The 23,871-nt window shown below is 42.3% G+C and overlaps 3 protein-coding genes across 7 annotated transcripts in view; 2 read left to right on the forward strand and 1 right to left on the reverse strand.

Moving 5' to 3' along the window:
* safb (scaffold attachment factor B) overlaps nt 1-4,221 on the forward strand; it is a 37,189-nt gene extending 32,968 nt beyond the window's left edge. Inside the window, exon 20 of the mRNA XM_054789259.1 lies at nt 3,477-4,221. Within this exon, the coding sequence (XP_054645234.1) occupies nt 3,477-3,511 (35 nt within the window). The 3' untranslated portion in view covers nt 3,512-4,221. The remainder of the gene's footprint in view (nt 1-3,476) is intronic.
* Nucleotides 4,222-8,576: 4,355 nt separating this feature from the next.
* On the forward strand, nt 8,577-22,336 carry LOC129188700 (lipoprotein lipase-like). 4 transcript variants are annotated; one of them, XM_054789611.1, is made up of 10 exons: nt 8,577-8,770; nt 11,068-11,273; nt 11,354-11,533; nt 12,066-12,177; nt 12,408-12,650; nt 16,683-16,925; nt 17,926-18,046; nt 18,340-18,522; nt 18,587-18,694; nt 19,436-22,336. In XM_054789611.1, the coding sequence occupies exons 2-10, from the start codon at nt 11,181-11,183 to the stop codon at nt 19,482-19,484; spliced, it is 1,332 nt and encodes a 443-aa protein (XP_054645586.1). In that variant the 5' UTR covers nt 8,577-8,770; nt 11,068-11,180; the 3' UTR covers nt 19,485-22,336. The 4 variants fall into 4 exon arrangements, with proteins under 4 accessions (XP_054645586.1, XP_054645585.1, XP_054645588.1 ...); XM_054789610.1 differs by lacking the exon at nt 8,577-8,770 and adding an exon at nt 9,750-9,991 and having other exon boundaries at nt 19,436-22,334; XM_054789612.1 differs by lacking the exon at nt 8,577-8,770 and adding an exon at nt 10,598-10,781.
* The window catches only part of si:ch1073-396h14.1 (disintegrin and metalloproteinase domain-containing protein 10), a 62,225-nt gene continuing 59,556 nt past the window's right edge, over nt 21,203-23,871 (reverse strand). For both annotated transcript variants that reach the window (XM_054789608.1, XM_054789609.1), the window contains exon 17: nt 21,203-22,558. The gene's annotated coding sequence lies outside the window, so the exon portion shown is untranslated. The remainder of the gene's footprint in view (nt 22,559-23,871) is intronic.

Raw genomic sequence — 23,871 nt, forward strand, 5'->3', positions numbered from 1 at the left:
TATAGCATGGTATATGTCATGTATAGCATGCTATGTGTCACATAGCAAACATTGCTTCCAACACAGCACAAGTGATTAGCAGGTGTTATCAGATGTTGCTTTTGTGTACATCGGGTACACGCAGTCAAACCTCCGTTTCCATATGATTCGGTTTTTGACAGGAAATGTTGCCAAAATGTTTCCCTGGTTTGCGTTGGCCATCTTGGTTCTGGTCCAATAGTGCACATACCAAACTCGTCCTTCGTCTTTCATTGCACGAGTGGAGTGGACAAGCAAAGCACCCTTCATGTCGCTCACTCACCAACCGTGCGTTTTGTTTTTTTCCACTGTTTTAGCAGGTTGTTTAGCAGTGGCACTGCTAAACAACCTGCCATGGAGCCAAAGAAAGTTGTGAGAGGCAATAATTTGGATTTGTTGAATTTAAGAACCAAGTCATTCCAAAATAGTAATAATCATAATCCCGTGTCAGGAATGGATTTCTGCTTTTGGAAGAAATGAAAGAGAAAATGCGAGGTAGCGCTGTGCGTGTGCAGCATGCGCTGACAGGAAATGACACTCATGAAAGCAGCAGGAGAGTCCGTGCCGTTTGTTTCCTTGTTAAAGCGTCGGCTTCAGGGAATGGAATCTCTTTTTCAAAGCCTGAGATTGGATTCTCTCAGTCTGGCCTCAAGGCTTTCAGGCAGGAATGATAGCATAATGATAGCATCAAACACGGCCTGGCAGCTCCATCACGCTTCCTCCACTGGCGCTCCTTCTTCTTCTTGTCTTCGCCATCTAATACATTGTCTTCTGTTGTGTTAGCTATCTAATATGTTGTGTTGTGTTAGCTATCTCATGTGTTGTGTTGTGTTAGCTACTGTATCTCAAGATTCAAGATTCAAGAGAGTTTTATTGTCATGTGCACAGTAAAACAGCAGTTATACCATGCAATGAAAATCTTATTCTGTTCATTCTCCCAAGAAAAGAAAGAAAACACAAGAAAGAATAAGAACATAAGAAACATAAACACATAAACATAAATACCAATAAATTAAGCAACAACAGAAGAGACATTAATACAAATAAATAATACAAATACATAAATAAATAAATCAATCAATCAATAAATCAATAAAGTGCTATGAGTGTGTGCGTGTGTTGCGTGCGGCGTGTGTGAGTGCTTCGTTGAGAAGCCTGATGGCCTGTGGGTAAAAGCTGTTTGCCAGCCTTGTGGTCCTGGACTTCAAACTCCTGTAGCGTCTGCCTGACGGTAGGAGTGTGAATAATGAGTGTTGTGGATGTGTGCTGTCCTTGATGAGGTTGTGTGTTCTTCGTAGGACTCTAGTTTTATAAATGTCTTGCAGTGAGGGGAGGGCTGCCCCAACAATGTTCTGTGAGGTCTTGATCACCCGCTGGAGTGCCTTCCTATCACGTGTTGTACAGTTACCGTACCAAACAGTGATGGAGGCGGTAAGGACACTTTCCATAGTGCATCTGTAGAAGCAACTCAGGATTGTGGTGGACATGCCAAATTTCCTCAGTCTTCTCAGGAAGTACAGTCTCCTTTGGGACTTCTTCAGAATTTGTTGGGTGTTGTGAGACCAGGTGAGGTCCTCGCTGATGTGTGTGCCAAGGAACTTGAAGGTTTTCACCCTCTCCACCTCAGTCTCATCAATAAACAGGGGTCTATGCGGCTCCTTTTCCCTTGTTCTTGGGTCGATGATCATCTCTTTAGTCTTATCTGTATTGAGAAGGAGATTGTTATCACGACACCAAGCTATGAGGTCTACCACCTCTCTTCTGTATGATGTTTCAACACCACCAGTGATCAGTCCGATGACTGTAGTGTCATCCGCAAATTTAATGATGCTGGTGTTGTTCTGGGAGGCCACGCAATCGTAGGTGAAGAGCGTGTAGAGGAGTGGACTCAGCACACACCCCTGTGGGGTCCCAGTGCTCACAATTCTTGAGCTGGATGTGCGATTGTGGACTCTGACTGACTGGGGCCTGCCTGTTAGAAAGTTAAACACCCAGTTACAGAGGGAGGGTGACAGGCCAAGTGTGAGGAGCTTATCTGTGAGTTTGTGGGGGCTGACTGTATTAAAAGCAGAGCTATAGTCTATAAATAGCATTCTGACGTATGTGTCCTGGCCCTGTAGGTGAGAAAGGGCTGTGTGGATGGCAGTGTTGACTGCATCATCCGTGGACCGGTTCTGGCGATATGCAAACTGTAGAGGGTCCACAGTTGCCGCCGGGATGCTCTTTTTGATGTGGGTCATGACTATTCTTTCAAAGCACTTCATAACAATAGGAGTGAGTGCTATAGGGCGATAGTCATTCAAGCAGGTCACATTGCTTGAATGAATACACAGCGCTAAACTCACGAGGCAAATAAAAAGGTCTGCATTTCACCATCAGCAGCTCAATGTCCTGCGAGCAGTGCTTTTCCATCGTCTGTACGTCTGTGCACCACCGTTTGTTTACGTAAACACAGACGCCGCCACCTCTGTGTTTACCAGACGCTAAAGTCCGATCTCCCCGGTAAGCAGCAAATGATTCCAACTGGATCGCCGAGTCCGGTATATCCTCCGTCAGCCAGGTTTCTGTGAAGGTGAGGACACAGCATTCCCTGATCTCACGTTGAGCTGTAATCCTTGCTCGTAGTTCGTCCATCTTGTTTTCAAGAGAGCGGACGTTGGCTAGCAGCAGGCTTGGTAGCTGTGGCCTAGTTGCTCTAGCTTTTAGCCTAGCATGCAGGCCGGTCCGCTTGCCTCGTTTACGCCTTGGATGCTTTGCTCGCCGGGTATTCAGCTCACCGGGCCCGCAGGCTGCTGCGTTCTCCTGGCACAGAAGAAAGGCAAAGTCTGGGAGGCTAAATGAAGGTTCATGGTGAACCCTGCCGATGTTCAAAAGTGTCTCTCTGTTGTAATGTACTGCGTGAGTGTGTTGAATGTCACAAATGAACAATAAAATAGCAAAAAATAGAAAAACACGGGAGAGTGTCACAGAGACGTCTGCCACGGAGGGCGCCATCTTTGCCATCTCATGTCTTGTGTTGCGTTAGCTATCTAATGTGTTGTGTTGTGTTGTGTTAGCTATCTAATACGTTGTGTTGTGTTGTGTTAGCTATCTAATGTGTTGTGTTGTGTTAGCTATCTAATACGTTGTGTTGTGTTGTGTTAGCTATCTCATGTGTTGTGTTGTGTTGTGTTAGCTATCTAATGTGTTGTGTTGTGTTCGCTATCTAATGTGTTGTGTTGTGTTAGCTATCTCATGTGTTGTGTTGTGTTAGCTATCTAACACACATGACTAGCACCATGCCAGATGATCTCTGTGCTCTGAAGCATCATAGCATCATAGCATCTCCATGGAAGGTCATGAGAACAAGGCCAAGGTGTGCACACGTGCAGCAACCACAGCCTGCATCTCCTGACTCGTCATAGCTTCAGGTCGCATCTTCTGCCAGCCAGCTGGTGACGTGTGCTCATCCGCTACAGGAAGTCCAGATGGCAGCGGCGTACGCGGGTGCTGACATCACTCCACAGAAAGTCAAAGACGGGAAATGTTCTGCAACCTGACTGCAAACGTGGTGGCAAAGTGAAACACGTGCACGCGTGCACATACGACTCGTCCTTCCTACAGGACAGGGAAGGAATTCCTCCCCCAGTTGGAAGCGTGTTTTCCCTCCACGCTCACGTCTTCCTGCCTTTCCCTCCGTCGACCTTCAAAGCTGGGCTCTGTTGCTCATCAAAACAGCACCGCCTACCGAGATGCCACATGCACACGTGTGCTTCAGGTTACGTTGTTACGCCTTCCAGCACATGCCAACGCTCCACCCATCTCCACAAAGCCCCTCCTTCCCCTCATTACCATGATCCTATGCTAATTCATACATGCTACATGCTAATTCATATGTGCTACATGCTACTTCATACATGCTACTTCATATGTGCTACATGCTACTTCATATGTGCTAAATGCTACTTTATACATGCTACTTCATATATGCTACATGCTACTTCATATGTGCTACATGCTACTTCATACATGCTACATGCTACTTCATATGTGCTAAATGCTACTTCATACATGCTACTTCATATATGCTACTTCATATGTGCTACATGCTACCTCATACATGCTACTTCATATGTGCTACATGCTACTTCATACATGCTACATGCTACTTCATATGTGCTAAATGCTACTTCATACATGCTACTTCGTATGTGCTACTTCATATGTGCTACATGCTACCTCATACATGCTACTTCATATGTGCTACATGCTACTTCATACATGCTACATGCTACTTCATATGTGCTAAATGCTACTTCATACATGCTACTTCATATGTGCTACTTCATATGTGCTACATGCTACTTCATACATGCTACATGCTACTTCATATGTGCTACATGCTACTTCATACATGCTACTTTATACATGCTACATGCTACTTTATACATGCTACTTCATATGTGCTACATGTTACTTCATACGTGCTACATGCTACTTTATACATGCTACTTCATACGTGCTACATGCTAATTCATACATGCTACTTCATATGTGCTACTTCATACGTGCTACATGCTACTTCATACGTGCTACATTCTACTTCATACATGCTACTTCGTATGTGCTACATGCTACTTCATACATGCTACTTCATATGTGCTACATGCTACTTTATACATGCTACTTCATATGTGCTACTTTATACGTGCTACATGCTACTTCATATGTTCTACTTTATATGTGCTACATGCTACTTTATATATGCTACATGCTACTTCATATGTTCTACTTCATATGTGCTACATGCTACTTCATATATGCTACATGCTACTTCATACATGCTACTTCATATATTCATAATAAACTGTAGTATATTGTCATGTATTGTGGTATACTGTAGTATGTTGTAGTATACTGTGGTACACTGTCATGTATTGTGGTATACTGTAGTATGTTGTAGTATACTGTGGTATACTGTCATGTACTGTGGTATACTGTAGTATGTTGTAGTATACTGTGGTCTACAGTGGTATATTGTAGTATACTGTGGTATCGAGGAAAAGGCTTCTTGAGACGTCATCTGTACTTCTGTGTAGAAGGTGTCGGACGTTTCGCTCCTCATCCGAAGAGCTTCGTCAGCAAACTAATAAGTGCTGGTAGCTTAGGCCTTAAATACAGTAAGAGTGGGCGGAATTGGTGTGCCAACACCCTCCTCCTATTGGTTCGTTATGACAATAAACCACACAATAACAAGCCAGTATCAGAGTCGTTCATACCCAATTCAGGGAGCGACACTTCCCTTTTATCGTAGGTGTGAATAACAGGATAGGATTATACCACTGCTCCGCCCAGGCTTAGTGTAACGAACCAATAGGAGGAGGGTGTTGGCACACCAATTCCGCCCACTCTTACTGTATTTAAGGCCTAAGCTACCAGCACTTATTAGTTTGCTGACGAAGCTCTTCGGATGAGGAGCGAAACGTCCGACACCTTCTACACAGAAGTACAGATGACGTCTCAAGAAGCCTTTTCCTCGATGGACAACTCCTGTACGACTGAGAGCCTACACAGACGTATACTGTGGTATATTGTAGTATACTGTGGTCTACTGTGGTATATTGTCATGTATTGCGGTATTCTGTAGTATGTTGTAGTATACTGTGGTATACTGTCATGTATTGTGGTATACTGTACTATACTGTAATATACGGTGGTATACTGCGATATACGGTGGTATACTGTAGTATGTTGTAGTATACTGTGGTATACTGTCATGTACTGTGGTATACTGTAGTATGTTGTAGTATACTGTGGTCTACAGTGGTATATTGTAGTATACTGTGGTATATTGTAGTATACTGTGGTCTACTGTGGTATATTGTAGTTTACTGTCATGTACTGTGGTATGTTGTAGTATACTGTGGTCTACTGTGGTATATTGTAGTATACTGTCATGTACTGTGGTTTATTGTCATATTTTTTCAAATTAAAGTCTATTTTTCCTGACTTTAGTCTGCTGATTTCCAAACATTTCATCTTGTTTTCTGCTGATATTTGGACTTTATTTTCTTTGTTTAAATTTCCCCCCAACCTCAGTTTCCAAAAATGGCAACTTTATTTGTTGTTTTTGACTTTAAAATAATAATCATAATATTTCAATGTCCTGCTCTTCAAGTGACCTTTGACCTCCTCCTATGATGTGATGCTTTTTGGTAGATTCCAACTCTTCTCTTCCTGTCCGGACTTTTCATTGCTTTGACCATTTTTGCTGCTGCTGTTGTTTTTTACTTTCCTTGTTCAGTGACATTTTTAGAGTGTGCTGCGCCCCCTTGATAGCAAGCTGTGGTATCATCATGATGGGAAGCTGAGGTATCGTCATGATTGGAAGCTGTGGTATCATCATGATAGCAAGCTGTGGTATCATCATGATAGCAAGCTGTGGTATCATCATGATAGCAAGCTGTGGTATCATCATGATAGGAAGCTGTGATATCATCATGATAGCAAGCTGTGGTATCATCATGATAGGAAGCTGTGGTATCGTCATGATAACAAGCTGTGGTATCATCATGATTGGAAGCTGTGGTATCATCATGATAGCAAGCTGTGGTATCATCATGATAGCAAGCTGTGGTATCATCATGATAGCAAGCTGTGGTATCATCATGATAGGAAGCTGTGGTATCGTCACGATAGCAAGCTGTGGTATCATCATGATAGGAAGCTGTGGTATCGTCATGATAACAAGCTGTGGTATCATCATGATCGGAAGCTGTGGTATCGATGTAGATCCACAAGGATGCTACCGTTATGGAACTAATATTGATATCATTATGAATGTTTGCATGGCCAAGGAATCTAAATATGTACATCAAATAATATTTATGCTGCAAATCACAATATGGGGGGACTATGGCGCTTGGTGGAGGCCTGCACTGTCCAAGCACTTTGTTATAATATATTTAATAATACATCACAATATGATCATTTCATGTTCACGTGTGATAATATATCGAGGAAAAGGCTTCTTGAGACGTCATCTGTACTTCTGTGAAGAAGGTGTCGGACGTTTCGCTCCTCATCCGAAGAGCTTCGTCAGCGAACTAACAAGTGCTGGTAGCCTCGGCCTTAAATACAGTAAGAGTGGGCGGAATTGGTGTGCCAACACCCTCCTCCTATTGGTTCCTTACACTAAGCCTGGGAGGAGTAGTGGTATAATCCTATCCTGTTATTAACACCTCCGATAAAAGGGAAGTGTCGCTCCCTGAGTTGGTTATGAACGACTCTGATACTGGCTTGTTAGCATCTATTGTTCTGGCTCGGCCCTGGCTTCACCTCATTTGCAAGACTAAGAGCTGTGGGTTTTGGTCTCAGTAACCTGCTGAACACAGGGTCCAAATTAAACCTCAAACCACCATTCCGATTCAATGATGGGTTCTGTTGTTTGACAAAAATAGCTTCCTTTACTCCTCTTTCAAACCATCTGTTTTCTTTGGCCAAAATCTTTACCTTGCTGTCCTCAAAAGAGTGATTGGTTGTTTTAAGGTGTAGATGTACTGCTGATTGAGGACCACTAGCATTGTCCCTGCAATGTTGATAAAGCCTTTTTTGGAGCATTTGCTTAGTTTCCCCAATGTAGTGCTCTTTGCATTCCTCATCTTTACAGTGGATGGAATAGACCACATTGCTCTGTTTCTGGTTTGGAGCCTTGTCTTTAGGATGCACTCTTTTTTGTCTCAGGGTATTTACTGGTTTGAAATAGGTAGGAATTTTGTGTTGCCATAAGATCCTCTGGAGTTTTTTGGAAACCCCGGCTACATAAGGGACTACCACTCCTCTCCTTTTTGCTTCTGTGGGCTTTTCAGGACAGCGAGTGAATTTGTCAGCTTATGAAACGCACACGACTCCATCAATCAAGGATCAAACTATCCAAGTGAATGAAGAAAAATAACATAAAACACAAGTGATGACATTAACTTTGTTCAAAACGTTCTTGTCAAGGTTAAAATGGGCTTAGTTCCTGTCGAATCAACAATTGTGAGCTGCTAACAACACGTATGACAGACGTAGCATTTTACAAAAGTCTTGCATCCAACTCCGTGTTTAGTGTCAAAATGCCCACCAGATTGTACTCTTTAACAACCGACACCGCTTCGTAACAAAAGACTTACCGGTCTTTCTCCTTGCAGCACAAACAAGTACCCGCATTACCATCTTTCCTGAAACGGTCTTCCATCCGCATCAACTTTTCTCTCCCTGGACATTTTGGGATCATCATTTATTTGTCAATTCAACTGGTTGGCATTGATGTGGAGACACTGCCGTTTAGTGGCGGTGAGCCGTCACTTCGTGTTGTAGTCGACAGGCATTGTGGGAAATGTAGTTTTTGATCAAAGCAAGCTTTTGACCTATTTAATTGCTCTCGCGGACCACATAAAATGACGTGGCCACATTTGGCCCGCGGGCCTGGAGTTTGACAGTTGTGATAGAGTTGGGACATGATGAGTCGAAAAAATACAGTCACGTGACTCGTGGAGCCATCTTGGGGCCAAATTCGCGTTTGCAGTCGCCTTGTCTTTACAGTATTCTTGGCCGTATTCTTGTTTATTCCCCAAAAATGCCAGGTTGTTGTGCATTTGGATGCACAAATAGACATGAGAAGGGTTTCAAGCTGCACAGATTCCCTTCAGATGTCAACAGACGAACAATTTGGGAGAATAAAATCAACCGTTTGGGCTGGAAGCCGAACTCGTCTTCCAAGCTGTGCGAGGTAGGCTCTGTATATGTTAACATGTTTCATGTCACAATGTTTTAAAAACTTGACAGCCACCTGGGGCGATGTTACTAAGTTTAAGGCATCTTTTGATGAGCTTGGCACGTTTTGGAGAGAGTGTTTACCTAAATATTGTCTTCTACTTCATTGAAAGTAGCCTAAACGTAAGGCAGTCATGGATGCTTAGAGTTAAGAATGATCCTTGTGTAAATCACCTCTGGTTGCAAATAAAGTCATCCATGATCTCCAGCAAACTTATAAAACTGCATTTATTTTGCAAAATCTGCACTTGTTTCGAGGTATAAATAAAAATGAAATAACAATGAAGAAATATACATATTCTCATCATTTTCAATGTTTAAATATTGGGGCTTTTATATCTCTGTCATTTATTTTCATTCTAGCATCATGAGGTGAACATGGTCATATTTTGACTCTTATACAATCTCAATGTTTTAACAAAAGATGGCAAAATGATATTATATTACACATTGGAAAATATAGATCTATAAATAATTATAAAACAGACATTTTGCATGCGTCCCTTTGTGCAGAGACATTACAATTTACATGCGTTGTTGTACTGTGCACGCTACCCGAGCGCTTGAATTGGCCCCAACATGGCGGCGTAATCTCAGTTATCGTAACTCCCTATAAAGATGGTCTCTACGCGGCTCACACCCACTCGTCACTTTTTGAAATGGGAATGGTTTTGGCCCTGCAGTGTTGCTTCAGTCCCTGTTTTCCAAATCCAACGTCCTTGACGAGCAATAAAACAAACACCTGTAAAGAAATAACGATCGTATTTGATTTGATATCATTTTGGAAAGCACAAGAGGGTGAGGCGTTCATGGCACAGATCTTCCAAGACTGCACGATCAACCACTCTAAATGGGCTGTAGAGCCACGCCTTCCGAAGCCCAACCAATCAGCATGTGATATGCAAATGAGCTGCTCTTAAAGCGGTCCTGTTCCCTGAGCGGTGACAGACGTAAAAAAAGTTCAGTGGACGTCGGGCTCTACCACGCTTTCTTTTTTTTTTTTATCGACCAAGGTTATTGGTGGGTTGTTTTTTTTAATCTTAGGACACCTCACAGGACCGACGTTTTAATAACATGGGAAAAGAAAATATACGTTTTTTCGCTGCTTGGATCATTTTGGGAAAAGTCTTTGCAACTTTTTCTTCTGACCCTGAACACACCACCGTTAATGCCTATGGTAGGAGCGACGATACATTCTTTTTCCATATGTAATAATCATGGATATGTGTTACATGTTTTAGAAGCCTTGAGTAGACGCCTGCAGGTCTGCATATACATTATGTCTTATACAGTCACTCCCATAATTACTATAATTACATTCCACGCTAATTTAACATAATTACTACTTCTGCTGACTTTTTTCTAGAAGTAGAAGGCAACCTGTGAAGTGTTTAAATAACACTTAGCATGTTTCACTTCAAGCTAGGTTTTGGAGGGCTTGTGGTTCCTGTAAAATACCTTTGATGAATTACATGATTGTTAACATTAATAAGTTAATACATTAATAAAGTAGACGTGATGGACGTAAAGTGTCGTTTGCTATGTAGAGGTTAGTGAAAGCGGTGGCCGTCTCGCGTGTCCCGGCAGAGTTCCGTAGGCTGCGCACGAGAGCTGCGCGGTGTCGTGTGCCAAAGCGCGTGTAGACTAGAGATGGCGCCAGAATTGATTAATCTGAGGCCCTGTCCACACGGGAACGTTCCTGGGTTTTTTGGCGGGTTGATAATAATATTAATCGCTAGGTAAATAGTCGCAACCTAACGGTGAAGAGGATGTAATACACAAGGCTCACCTACGAGTGGCGCTGTAAACACATGCGCAGACGGACACACGTGACACAGCAAACTTGAAGAAGAACACAGGGCATGTAAAGGCCCTGTCTTCCGGTTTCCAAGGCGACAAAGTGCAATTACTTCTGCGGGTCATTTTGGAGAATAAGACGAGAAAATATGAAGAGAACGTCGGCTGGGGTGAGCCATGTCTCGTTGGCTTGCCTTTTAAGCTCACTTCTGGTCACGTGAGCGTTACATCATCGTTTCTGGAGAAACAAGATGAGTTTGTTTGTGGTACAAATGTTGGAAAGCCAAAAGGGGGCGATTGAGTCTTGTTTTATACAACAAGTGGACAGTCAGCCACGAAGAAAAGTCATTTTATTTACCAAAGAGCCTTTGAAAAGCTCATGAGCCCTGATTATTTGTGCACTGTGCGTGACCTTCGCGCCCATATGACCTCTCACGTGTGTGTGTGTTGCAACAGTGAACAGCACCGCCACCCCTCCCGCCCTGCCCACCACCACTGAATGGATCAGGGACTACGCTGGCATCGTGTCCAAGTTCTCCCTGCGCACAGCCGACATTCCCGATGATGACATGTGCTACCTGGTGGCCGGCAGACCCGAAAGCATCCAGGAGTGTGAATTCAACCCTGGCATGCAAACCTTTGTCATCATCCACGGCTGGACGGTACGTATTTACGCCCTCGCCCAAAAGTTGGCTTCCTGTGGACGCGTGAATCCAGACCGGCCTGTCATGTCACTCCGTAGGTGACGGGCATGTTTGAGAGCTGGGTGCCCAAGCTGGTGTCGGCTCTCTACGAGCGCGAGCCCGGCGCCAACGTCATCGTGGTGGACTGGCTGACGCGGGCCAATCAGCACTACACCACCTCTGCCGCCTACACCAAGCTGGTGGGCCGTGACGTGGCCAAGTTTGTCACCTGGATTCAGGTGGATGCACCGCCATCTACACACCACAGTACACACTATGTACACGCATGGAATACACCACAGTACACGCATGGAATACACCACAGTACACACTATGTACACGTATACACTATGTACACGCATGGAATACTGTACTCATAACCCAAGTCTTGATGTACCCACAGTGTACAAGTGTGTATTGGAAGCAGGTAATAATTGGTTGGGTTAAATTCACTGGAATAGCAGTCAGGAAAATACTGCTGAGTCAGCATTAGTAGTATGACATGCATGACTTTCACACAACACAAAAACATTTTAGAGTGCATGCAGAGCTTGATGAAGCTGCCAGATGCTGACCACTCATACTTCACATGCAGCTACCGCCATCTTAGGGAGTTCATAGATAGATGGATAGATTTAACTTTTTCTTCTTGTTATTCTTCTTCTTCTTCTTCTTCTTCTTCTTCTTCTTTTTCTTGTTCTTCTTCTTCTTCTTCTTCACGACTGCAATCCTTCAACTTGGTGTGTGTGTGTGTGTGCGGCATGTCTGCAGAAGGAGCTGCACCTGTCCTGGGAGAAGATCCATCTGCTGGGCTACAGTCTGGGGGCGCATGTGGCCGGAATTGCTGGAGACCTGACAGACCATAAGATCAGCAGGATCACAGGTAGCAGCAACGCCAACGTTCTTCTTCTTGTGAAATAAAAGCGATGTTTTCAGTTCATGAGCACCAAATGTGAGCAAAGTCTCTCATCAGCACTTCACGGGGGACAGCACCACATCTTCATGCACGCACCCCTTAAGTGGAAGCTTGTTGCAGGCTTGCGTAGCAGCAAACATCACGTGTAAATATCTGCAAAGGGGGCGTGTCCAATCCTTGCGTTTGCATGTTGACAGGACTGGATCCCGCCGGCCCCACCTTCGAGCACGCCGAGGACCAGGACACCCTGTCCAGAGACGACGCCCAGTTTGTGGACGTCCTGCACACCAACACCCGAGGCTCACCAGGCCGCAGCATCGGCATCCAGAAGGCGGTGGGACACATCGACATTTACCCCAACGGAGGCACCTTCCAGCCGGGCTGCAACATCCAGAACACCCTGATGGGAATCGCGCTGGAAGGCATCAAGGGCTTACAAAGTATGTACCCCCACCTCACCCCCCAAGTGAACAATAAGCTCCTTTTTATCATGAAATGGCTGCACAATGTCTTCGATGCTCAAGCAATGCAGCATAAAACATGTGGTGGCAACAGGATAGCTGTAAAACATAATGTGTAATATGTGTCAAACATAAAACATAATATGTGTCAAACATAAAACACAATGTGTAATGTGTCAAACATACAGTAAAACATAATATGTAACGTGTCAAACATAAAACAATGTGTCAAACATAAAACATAATTGGTAATATGTATCAAACATAAAACATAATGTGTCAAACATAAAACATAATGGGTAAGATGTGTCAAACATAAACCATAATGTGTCAAACATAAAACACAATGGGCAATATGTGTTAAACATAAAACAATGTGTCAAACATAAAACATAATGGGCAATATGTGTCAAACATAAAGCATAATGTGTCAAACATAAAACATAATGGGTAATATGTGTTAAACATAAAACAATGTGTCAAACATAAAACATAATGTGTCAAACATAAAACATAATGGGTAATATGTGTCAAACATAATGTGTCAAACATAAAACATAATGTGTAATATGTGTCAAACATAAAACAATATGTGTCAAACATAAAACATAATGTGTAATATGTGTCAAACATAATGTGTCAAACATAAAACATAATGTGTCAAACATAAAACAATGTGTAATATGTGTCAAACATAAAACATAATGTGTCAAACATAAAACATATGTGTCAAACATAAAACATAATGGGTAATATGTGTCAAACATAAAACATAATGTGTCAAACATAAAACATATGTGTCAAACATAAAACAATGTGTAATATGTGTCAAACATAATATGTAATATGTGTCAAACATAAAACATATGTGTCAAACATAAAACATAATGGGTAATATGTGTCAAACATAAAACATATGTGTCAAACATAAAACAATGTGTAATATGTGTCAAACATAAAACATAATGTGTCAAACATAAAACATATGTGTCAAACATAAAACAATGTGTAATATGTGTCAAACATAATATGTAATATGTGTCAAACATAAAACATATGTGTCAAACATAAAACATAATGGGTAATATGTGTCAAACATAAAACATAATGTGTCAAACATAAAACATATGTGTCAAACATAAAACAATGTGTAATATGTGTCAAACATAATATGTAATATGTGTCAAACATAAAACGTATGTCAAACGAAACATAGTATGTAATATGTATCAAACATAACAATGTGTCAAACATAAAACATAATGTGTAATATGTGTCAAACATGTATGTAACATGTGTCAAACATAAAACATAATGTGTAATATGTGTCAAACATAAAACATAATGTGTCAAATATAAAACATAACGTGTAATATGTGTCAAACATAAAACATAATGTGTAATATGTGTCAAACATAAAACATAATGTGTCAAACATAAAACATAATGTGTAATATGTGTCAAACATAAAACATAATGTGTCAAACATAAAACATAATGTGTAATATGTGTCAAACATAAAACAATGTGTGAAACATAATATGTAGTATGTGTCAAACATAAAACGTGTAATGTGTCAAACATAAAACATAATGTGTCAAACATAAAACCTAATGTGTAATATGTGTCAAACATAAAACAATGTGTCAAACATAATATGTAATATGTGTCAAACATAAAACGTGTAATGTGTCAAACATAAAACATAATGTGTCAAACATAAAACACAATGTGTAACATGCGTCAAACATAAAACATAATGTGTCAAACAAAACAATTTGTCAAACATAAAACATAATGTGTCAAACATAAAACATAATGTGTAATATGTGTCAAACATAAAACATAATATGTGTCAAATATAAAACATAATAGGTAATATGTGTCAAACAAAACATAATGTGTCAAACATAAAACATAATGTTTAATATGTGTCAAACATAAAACATAATGTGTCAAACATAAAACATAATGTGTAATATGTGTCAAACATAAAACAATGTGTAATATGTGTCAAACATAAAACATAATGTGTCAAACATAAAACATAATGGGTAATATGTGTCAAACATAAAACATAATGTGTCAAACATAAAACAATGTGTAATATGTGTCAAACATAAAACATAATGTGTCAAACATAAAACATAATGGGTAATATGTGTCAAACATAAAACATAATGTGTCAAACATAAAACATAAACATAAAACATAATGTGTCAAATATAAAACAATGGGTAATATGTGTCAAACATAAAACATAATGTGTCAATCATAAAACATAATGTGTAATATGTATCAAACATAAAACATAATGTGTAGTATGTGTCAAACATATAATATGTGTCAAACATAAAACATATGTGTCAAACATAAAACAATGTGTAATATGTGTCAAACATAAAACATAATGTGTCAAAAATAAAACATAATGTGTAATATGTATCAAACATAAAACATGTGTCAAACATAAAACAGTGTAATATGTGTCAAAAATAAAACAATGTGTCAAACATAAAACAATGTGTAATATGTGTCAAACATAAAACAATATGTGTCAAACATAAAACATAATGGGTAATATGTGTCAAACATAAAACATAATGTGTCAATCATAAAACATAATGTGTAATATGTGTCAAACATAAAACATACTGTGTCAAAAATAAAACATAATGTGTAATATGTATCCAACATAAAACATAATGTGTCAAACATAAAACATAATGTCTAATATGTGTCAAACATAAAACATAATGTGTCAATCATAAAACATAATGTGTAATATGTGTCAAACATAAAACATACTGTGTCAAAAATAAAACATAATGTGTAATATGTATCAAACATAAAACATAATGTGTAATAGGTGTCAAACATAAAACACACTGTGTCAATCATAAAACATAATGTGTAATATGTATCAAACATAAAACATAATGTGTAATAGGTGTCAAACATAAAACACACTGTGTCAATCATAAAACATAATGTGTAATATGTATCAAACATAAAACATAATGTGTCAAACATAGAACATAATGTCTAATATGTGTCAAACATAAAACACACTGTGTCAAACATAAAACATAATGTGTAATATGTATCAAACATAAAACATAATGTGTCAAACATAAAACATAATGTCTAATATGTGTCAAACAACAATTCCATACATTAGAAAAAGCAACTTTGTGAGGCAAAGTATTGCAGTTTAAATCCAGCATGTCAGCCATCTTTGTGGAATATGTAATGAATACAAATATCTGTTGTTGTTTTTTTTATGACACGAGCTGCTCAGAATTAATATTTAGCGAAATATGGCAGGATTTGTAAGGCAAAGTATTTTATTAATTCAGAATGTCAGCCATATTTGTGAAAAATGTAAAAAAAATTGTTGAGTTTGAACTTTATTTTTGATGCTATATACTGTAAACGGTACATATAAATATTCCCTAATTCTTAAAAAAAAATCTGCTATTTGTGAGTCAAAGTATTGCCTTTTAAAGCGAGCATGTCAGCCATCTTTGGGGAATATGTTCTATATATATATATATATATATATATATATATATATATATATATATATATATATATATATATATATATATATATATATATATATATATATATATAGTCCATCTTGGACACTACTTGTGATCATATATCCATGCAGTATTTCCATTTCTTAAAGAAAACGATGACAAAATGTGGTATTTGGGAGGGGAAGTATTGCAGCATGTCGGCCATCTTTGTGGCACTAGCCCCTAAGCTAGGAGGGAGAATTCTAGCACTTTCTGGTTGTTGTTCTGACTTGGTGGATGTTGTTAATGAATATTATAATTTCATAACAAAGTATTGTTGTTGAAATCCCATATGTCGGCCATCTTTGTGGCATATGATGACTTGTGTTGCTAAGCTAGGAGGAAGACATGACGTATTAGGGCTTGGTGGGCCATCAGTGTGTGAACTTTGGAGATGACTGACTGGAGATATGTGCTGCGTGTGCAGACATGGACCAGCTGGTCAAGTGTTCCCACGAGCGCTCCATCCACCTATTCATCGACTCGCTGCTGAACACGCAGCAGCAGAGCGTGGCCTTCCGCTGCAGCTCCAAGGAGGCGTTCAACAAGGGCCTGTGCCTCAGCTGTCGCAAGAACCGCTGCAACAAGATCGGCTACAACATCAACAAGGTGCGCACCACGCGCAGCGCCAAGATGTACCTGAAGACGCGGGACATGATGCCGTACAAAGGTAACCATCTGAAATAGGATGAGAGGTTCTCAACTCCTGTTTCCGTGCAGCAATGAGCGATCTTTACATGCATGGAGGAGTAATTCCTTTTCTCATTCAATGAAAGTCATTCCGTCACGTTCCTTTTCTCTGCTTACATCGTTTGTTGCTAGGCAGAACACGTGGATTCCCCATTGGCCCCCAAAGACCTTAAACTTCAACTGGTTTGCTTTTATTATATGAACCTATCGATGTATTTTTTTCTTCAATTGTTAAATATTTGGAATAGTTAGGGTGTCGCAAGGTCTCGCGAGGTTAAAACGTGACAAGGTGGTGGGCGCTCGGCCTGGGATGACAATAAGTGAACACAATGAATGAAAAGGACGTGGCTAATCAATATATGGCCATGTGCAGGCAGGAGGAGTTTCATTGCTTTCAGCACCTTGGTGTGTTTGTTCCATAGAACAACGGTATCAACGGAGTGAGCCCTTTTGTCAGTCATACGGTCTCTTTGTCTCAGTGGGTGGAGGCGGGGCCGCTAGCATACACACAGAGTGCAGAAGAGTGCTGATACTTTTCTTCAAAGTAATGTGAGAATATTGTCTCGTCTCGCTTTCATAGACCCAATCTGGTGGGCCGTCTTGTCTCGTGACACCCCCATCGAGTAGCTCTTTAAACAAATATCTTTCTAATGGATCATTGTGAACATCTCTAACACTGGCCACGCCCACGAGGCTGTCTGATGGCGTTGTGCCCCCGCATGCACACAGAGCAAACAGGAAGTGAAAGGAAATGATACGACTCCAAAGTGACAGATGTATGAAATGTGTAACAGGAAGGCCACAGGTGCTCTGTATGAAACGTAAAATAGAACATGTAAGGAAGTGGTCTTGCAGCGTGTCCAACAGGAGGTCACATGACAGGGGCTGGGGGTGTGCGTGAGATAGTAATGGAGGGTTTATTGTGGGACAGGTGCAAGGAAGAGTGTTGAAAGCTGATGGGTGTGTATTGTGCCCCCTAGTGTTCCACTACCAGGTCAAGATGCATCTGTTCAGCAAGGACAGCCTCAGCTTCACCGAGCAGCCCATCAAGGTGTCCTTGTACGGAACCCACGGAGAGAAGGAAGACATCCCTCATGTCCTGTGAGTACCTCATTATTCATGGCAGCCAGCAGGGGTCCCATCACCAAACAGGAAACTTACAAAGACATACATTAGTATGTGGTGATATGTGCATGTGTGTGTGGTGCTGTGTGTGTGTGTGTGTGTGTGTGTGTGTGTGTGTGTGGTGCTGTGTGTGTGTGTGTGTGTGTGTGTGTGTGTGTGGTGCTGTGTGTGTGTGTGTGTATGTATGTGGTGCCGTGCGTGTGTGTGTCAAAGAGAACATATTGTAGAAGCAAGAAGAGGCTGATGCACATCCACGTCACCTTTGACAGGCCCGTCATGAACGCCAACACCACCCTGTCCTTCCTCATCACCACCGACATGGACATGGGCGACCTGATGATGGTCAAGCTGCGCTGGGAGAAGGACGCCATCATCAGCTGGTCAGACTGGTGGGGCAGCAGCAGGTTCCACGTCCGCAAACTGCGCATCAAGTCTGGAGAGACCCAGTCCAAGTATGTTCCTCAGTCCGTACATCAGCATTGCACCACACAACTCATGCTTTGTGTTTTCTTTTAGGATCATCTTCAGTGCCAAGGAAGCAGAGTTTGCTGACCTGCTGAGAGGTGGAGAAGCTGCTGTGTTTGTCAAGTCCAAAGAAGACAACATGAGCCGCAAAGAAAAACTGTAAGTTCAAAAAGAACATCTCAATAAGGATGCTTTAGATTGGAACATTGACCACCTTGCTATGCTACACTGTCCCATACAGTCCACGCACACACACACACACACACCTTTGTTCATGCATGTGCATCCCAAACATATCATACAATTCATGCAGTCAGTCCTCCTGCCAGTTATAAAAGTAATAAACTACTACTTTCAGGTCACGATTTCACAATAAAGTAGAGAAAGTAAAACTCCCAATAATCTACAAAGGCAACGTGGCAAGTTCACCCCCATCGCAGACATGACACACAGTTCATACCATCCTTCCTGCTGCCACTTATGACCAATAACTACCACCTTGCATCATACAAACACACCAAAAATCCATCTCATCAGAGTCACGGGGGTATGCTGGAGCCTATCCCACACAAAAAATGACTCAAAATAATCTACAAAGTCATGCATGAGCACATGCACAGCATAGACATGTCAAATAGTATACCTGGCAGCATAGAACTAAACACAACAACTAGGAATAATCCACCAAATCAAAGCCCACGCTGCTCTTGCTCATGCATGAGCACGTGTGCGACGGTGATGCTAAGTGGCACCTTGCATCATAGAACATGATCTTCACATGATCAACGCCATCGCTCCTGCCACCAGTCTTGTGCCCCCGTGCACAAGAAAGTCAGCATCAGGGCGGCGTGAGTGCAGGCGTGTCTTTTCTAAATGTCGTCTTCTTCTCTGCTTTTGTAGGATGCACAAGATGAAGACGCAGGGCAGCCTCTTTGCTCACAACGCTTGATGCACTTGGAGACACGCCCCCAAGCCCCCCCATCACCTCCAGAAGCCAGCCCACTTTAGCAATCCAACACACACACACGTCACGCCAACACTGCCTTTCACCTTTCACCTCTACTGCTGAAAACAAAGTTACAAGTTTGCAATCTTTGTTTTTATAATCCATGCAGAGCAATGATGGCCTGTATGAACTTTGGATTACTTTGATTCAGAGCGACAGGCATCATTTCATTTTTTGTAGCATTTTGTCCCTTTAACCTAACCACCCCTAGACATGGACCCAACCACTACCCGCCACCCTCAGACATAGACCCAACCACTACCCGCCAACCCTAGACATGGACCCAACCACTACCTGCCAACACTAGACATGGACCCAACCACTACCCGCCAACCCTAGACATAGACCCAACCACTACCCGCCAACCCTAGACATGGACCCAACCACTACCCGCCAACACTAGACATGGACCCAACCACTACCCGCCAACCCTAGACATGGACCCAACCACTACCCGCCAACCCTAGACATGGACCCAACCACTACCCGCCACCCCTAGACATGGACCCAACCCCTTCCGCCAACCCTAGACATGGACCCAACCACTACCCGCCACCCTTAGACATAGACCCAACCACTACCCGCCACCCCTAGACATAGACCCAACCACTACCTGCCACCCCTAGACATGGACCCAACCACTACCTGCCACCCCTAGACATGGACACAACCACTACCCGCCAACCCTAGACATGGACCCAACCACTACCCGCCACCCTTAGACATAGACCCAACCACTACCCGCCACCCCTAGACATAGACCCAACCACTACCCGCCACCCCTAGACATGGACACAACCACTACCCGCCAACACTAGACATGGACCCAACCACTACCCGCCACCCCTAGACATGGACCCAACCACTACCCCTAGACATGGACCCAACCACTACCCGCAACCCCTAGACATAGACCCAACCACTACCCGCCACCCCTAGACATAGACCCAACCACTACCCGCCACCCCTAGACATGGACACAACCACTACCCGCCAACACTAGACATGGACCCAACCACTACCCGCCACCCCTAGACATGGACCCAACCACTACCCCTAGACATGGACCCAACCACTACCCGCAACCCCTAGGCATAGACCCAACCACTACCCGCCACCCCTAGACATGGACACAACCGCTATCCGCCACCCCTAGACATGGACCCAACCACTACCTGCCACCCCTAGACATGGACCCAACCACTACCCACCACCCCTAGACATGGACCCAACCACTACCCGCCACCCCTAGACATGGACCCAACCACTACCCGCCACCCCTAGACATAGACCCAACCACTACCCGCCACCCCTAGACATGGACCCAACCACTACCCGCCACCCCTAGACATGGACCCAACCACTACCCCTAGACATGGACCCAACCACTACCCGCCACCCCTAGACATAGACCCAACCACTACCCGCCACCCCTAGACATGGACCCAACCACTACCCCTAGACATGGACCCAACCACAACCCGCCACCCCTAGACATGGACCCAACCACTACCCGCCAACCCTAGACATGGACCCAACCACTACCCCTAGACATGGACCCAACCACAACCCGCCACCCCTAGACATGGACCCAACCACTACCCGCCACCCCTAGACATGGACCCAACCACTACCCGCCAACCCTAGACATGGACCCAACCACTACCCGGACCAAAGAAGAATTGACTGTCTGCTGAGAATCACATTGGTCTTGTAAACACCACGTTTGTTTTGAAAAAAAATCAGTGTTATATATTTTGGATAATTAATTGTGTTTATGTCATGAAGCCTTGATTGCGTTTGCGTCACAGGTCACTTTAAAACGCTTTCTCCTGCACCCCTGCAGACTTTGTGAAATGTTACGCTGATGCAGCATGGCAGGGACGCACTGAATCCCTGGTTAGCTTAGCCCAGCCTAACACGCAAGATGGCTGCAAACATGACATGGTATGCCAAGTGGAATGCACTGGCCCCCACACTAGCCAGGTACACCTCCCAAATGTGCCATGTTGTATTTATTGAATGTACATTTCTATATTTGTATATGAAGCTGTAATATATATCGTTTGTGATTGGATGGCTGCAGAATCCAACTTGATGCCAGCTGCTGAGGGCATTCATGAGCTGATTTGGTTTGATTTGCAGTCAAAAGATGCTTGAATAAATCCCTGAAATGACCTTTCCCGACTGCTTTGACCTTGTTCTGCACCAAAATGACATTCTATGACGACATGTTTTATCCAGTCCTGCCAACATGGTACACTGTACGCTTTTCAAGCATACTGACACGTTTGCCTCACGCTTCAAAGCATTCCATCTCGGGCCATCCAATCATTACACATTTGAATCAAATGAATCAATCATGGTTAACCACCATTTGCAACTATGAGTGAAATTTGTCCATTTTATGAAGGAAGGGACAATCATGTACTGTATATACTGTACTATATATTTTTACTGTACTCTATGAAGGAAGGGACAATCATGTATATACTGTATATTTGCAAGAACAGATGACCAAATGACCAAGAACAAATGACCTGAACATTGTACCCTCGCTAAAAGATGGCACACGTACCTTTAAAAATAGCACGACATTTGAATCACACTCCAAGCATGTTATGAGCCAGGAAGAGTTGTGTTCAAAGACACACATAGCTTCAGATGAATTTGCACGTTTGGGGTGTGGGTGTATTGTCTGGGATTAGTGAGCATTCTTATTATTGAATGGAAGGAATATCACCTTACTGTTTGCTTTGTCTTTCTCTTTATTTAGACCAGAATATTTAGACCATAAAGAGGCGATTTTCCGAGGGTCTCTGAATGCATGTGGTGGTAGTCTGGTGGTAGTCAACATCCGAATATTTAGGATTCAGGATATTAATTTTTCCCCTGACATTAAAGTGTTCACATGTTTTCTTTTTCTGCAAATTGGAAGCTGAGGTGAAATGTCATCACTCACACATCCACAGTTCAACTCCACGTCTTTCTGGACGTCACCATGGCGACCTAACAAGCTGTAGGAGAGAAAAACAAAACAAAGCTTCAGCTGCTTCAGCTTCACCTCACACATGAGCACAGCCAACATGCATTCATCTCATGACATCATTATTATGAACACATGACCAGGAAATCATAACAAATCATCCTCATCATTCTTATAATATCCATCATCTGATAACTCTACTAGCCATGCATGTCCACCACAATCCTCAGTTGCTTCTACAGATGCACTATGGAAAGTGTTCTTACCGCCTCCATCACTGTTTGGTACGGTAACTGTACAACACTCCAGCACTGCTGATGGTAAATGATCTTTCACTTGTACAGCGCTTATCCACCTCCAAGGCACTCAAAGCACTTTGACACTGCTAGCATGTGTACATACTGTAATATCTGTGACTTGTGTGCCTGAGCCTTTAAAGGGTGGGGCTTGGGAAGTGACGGTGCGACGTCACGAGCAAGAGGCTGAGTGCTAGCTGAGTGTTGAGGAGTTGGAAGAGTGGGGATGTTGGCGTGGGTTGTGGCCTACAGCAGCCCGTGTGAATGTGCATTGCAGTGTTCTCCGCTACGGTAAGATGTGGTAAGGTCAGATGTGGTAAGGTAACATGTGGTAAGGTAAGGTAAGGTCAGATGTGGTAAGGTAAGATGTGGTAAGGTCAGATGTGGTAAGGTAACATGTGGTAAGGTAAGGTAAGGTCAGATGTGGTAAGGTAAGATGTGGCAAGGTAAGATGTGGCAAGGTAAGATGTGGTAAGGTAACATATGGTAAGGTAAGCTGTGGTAAGGTAAGATGTGGTAAGGTAAGATGTGGCAAGGTAAGGTAAGATGTGGTAAGGTAAGATGTGGTAAGGTAACATGTGGTAAGGTAAGGTAAGATGTGGTAAGGTAAGATGTGGTAAGGTCAGATGTGGTAAGGTAAGATGTGGTAAGGTAACATGTGGCAAGGTAAGATGTGGTAAGGTAAGATGCACCCTGTAACATCATCACATCTTACCTTCATGCATTCCCACATAATAGCAGCATTTGGGAGCAAATATGAGTCAGGAAAAGGATAAAAATACAGTATAGTAGTCTATCTGTGCAGCGTGGGACAAAGTTAGCACACACACTATGGTTCGCTCACCGGTCATCGCTTGCAACAAACGACATATACATGCACAAACTATGGGATTTGTATTATTTTTTAAATGAAATAATGGCCCATATTTCCAAAATTGATAAGCATTTCTACATAATTGTACGTATTATAATATTATGATCATATGTGATTTTATCATAACACCCCTGGTCTAGCACATTGAACCTGTGCAGTGTGGTGAAAGTGCGT

The sequence above is a fragment of the Dunckerocampus dactyliophorus genome, chromosome 10, assembly GCF_027744805.1.
Source record: "Dunckerocampus dactyliophorus isolate RoL2022-P2 chromosome 10, RoL_Ddac_1.1, whole genome shotgun sequence".
Lineage (NCBI taxonomy): Eukaryota > Metazoa > Chordata > Actinopteri > Syngnathiformes > Syngnathidae > Dunckerocampus > Dunckerocampus dactyliophorus.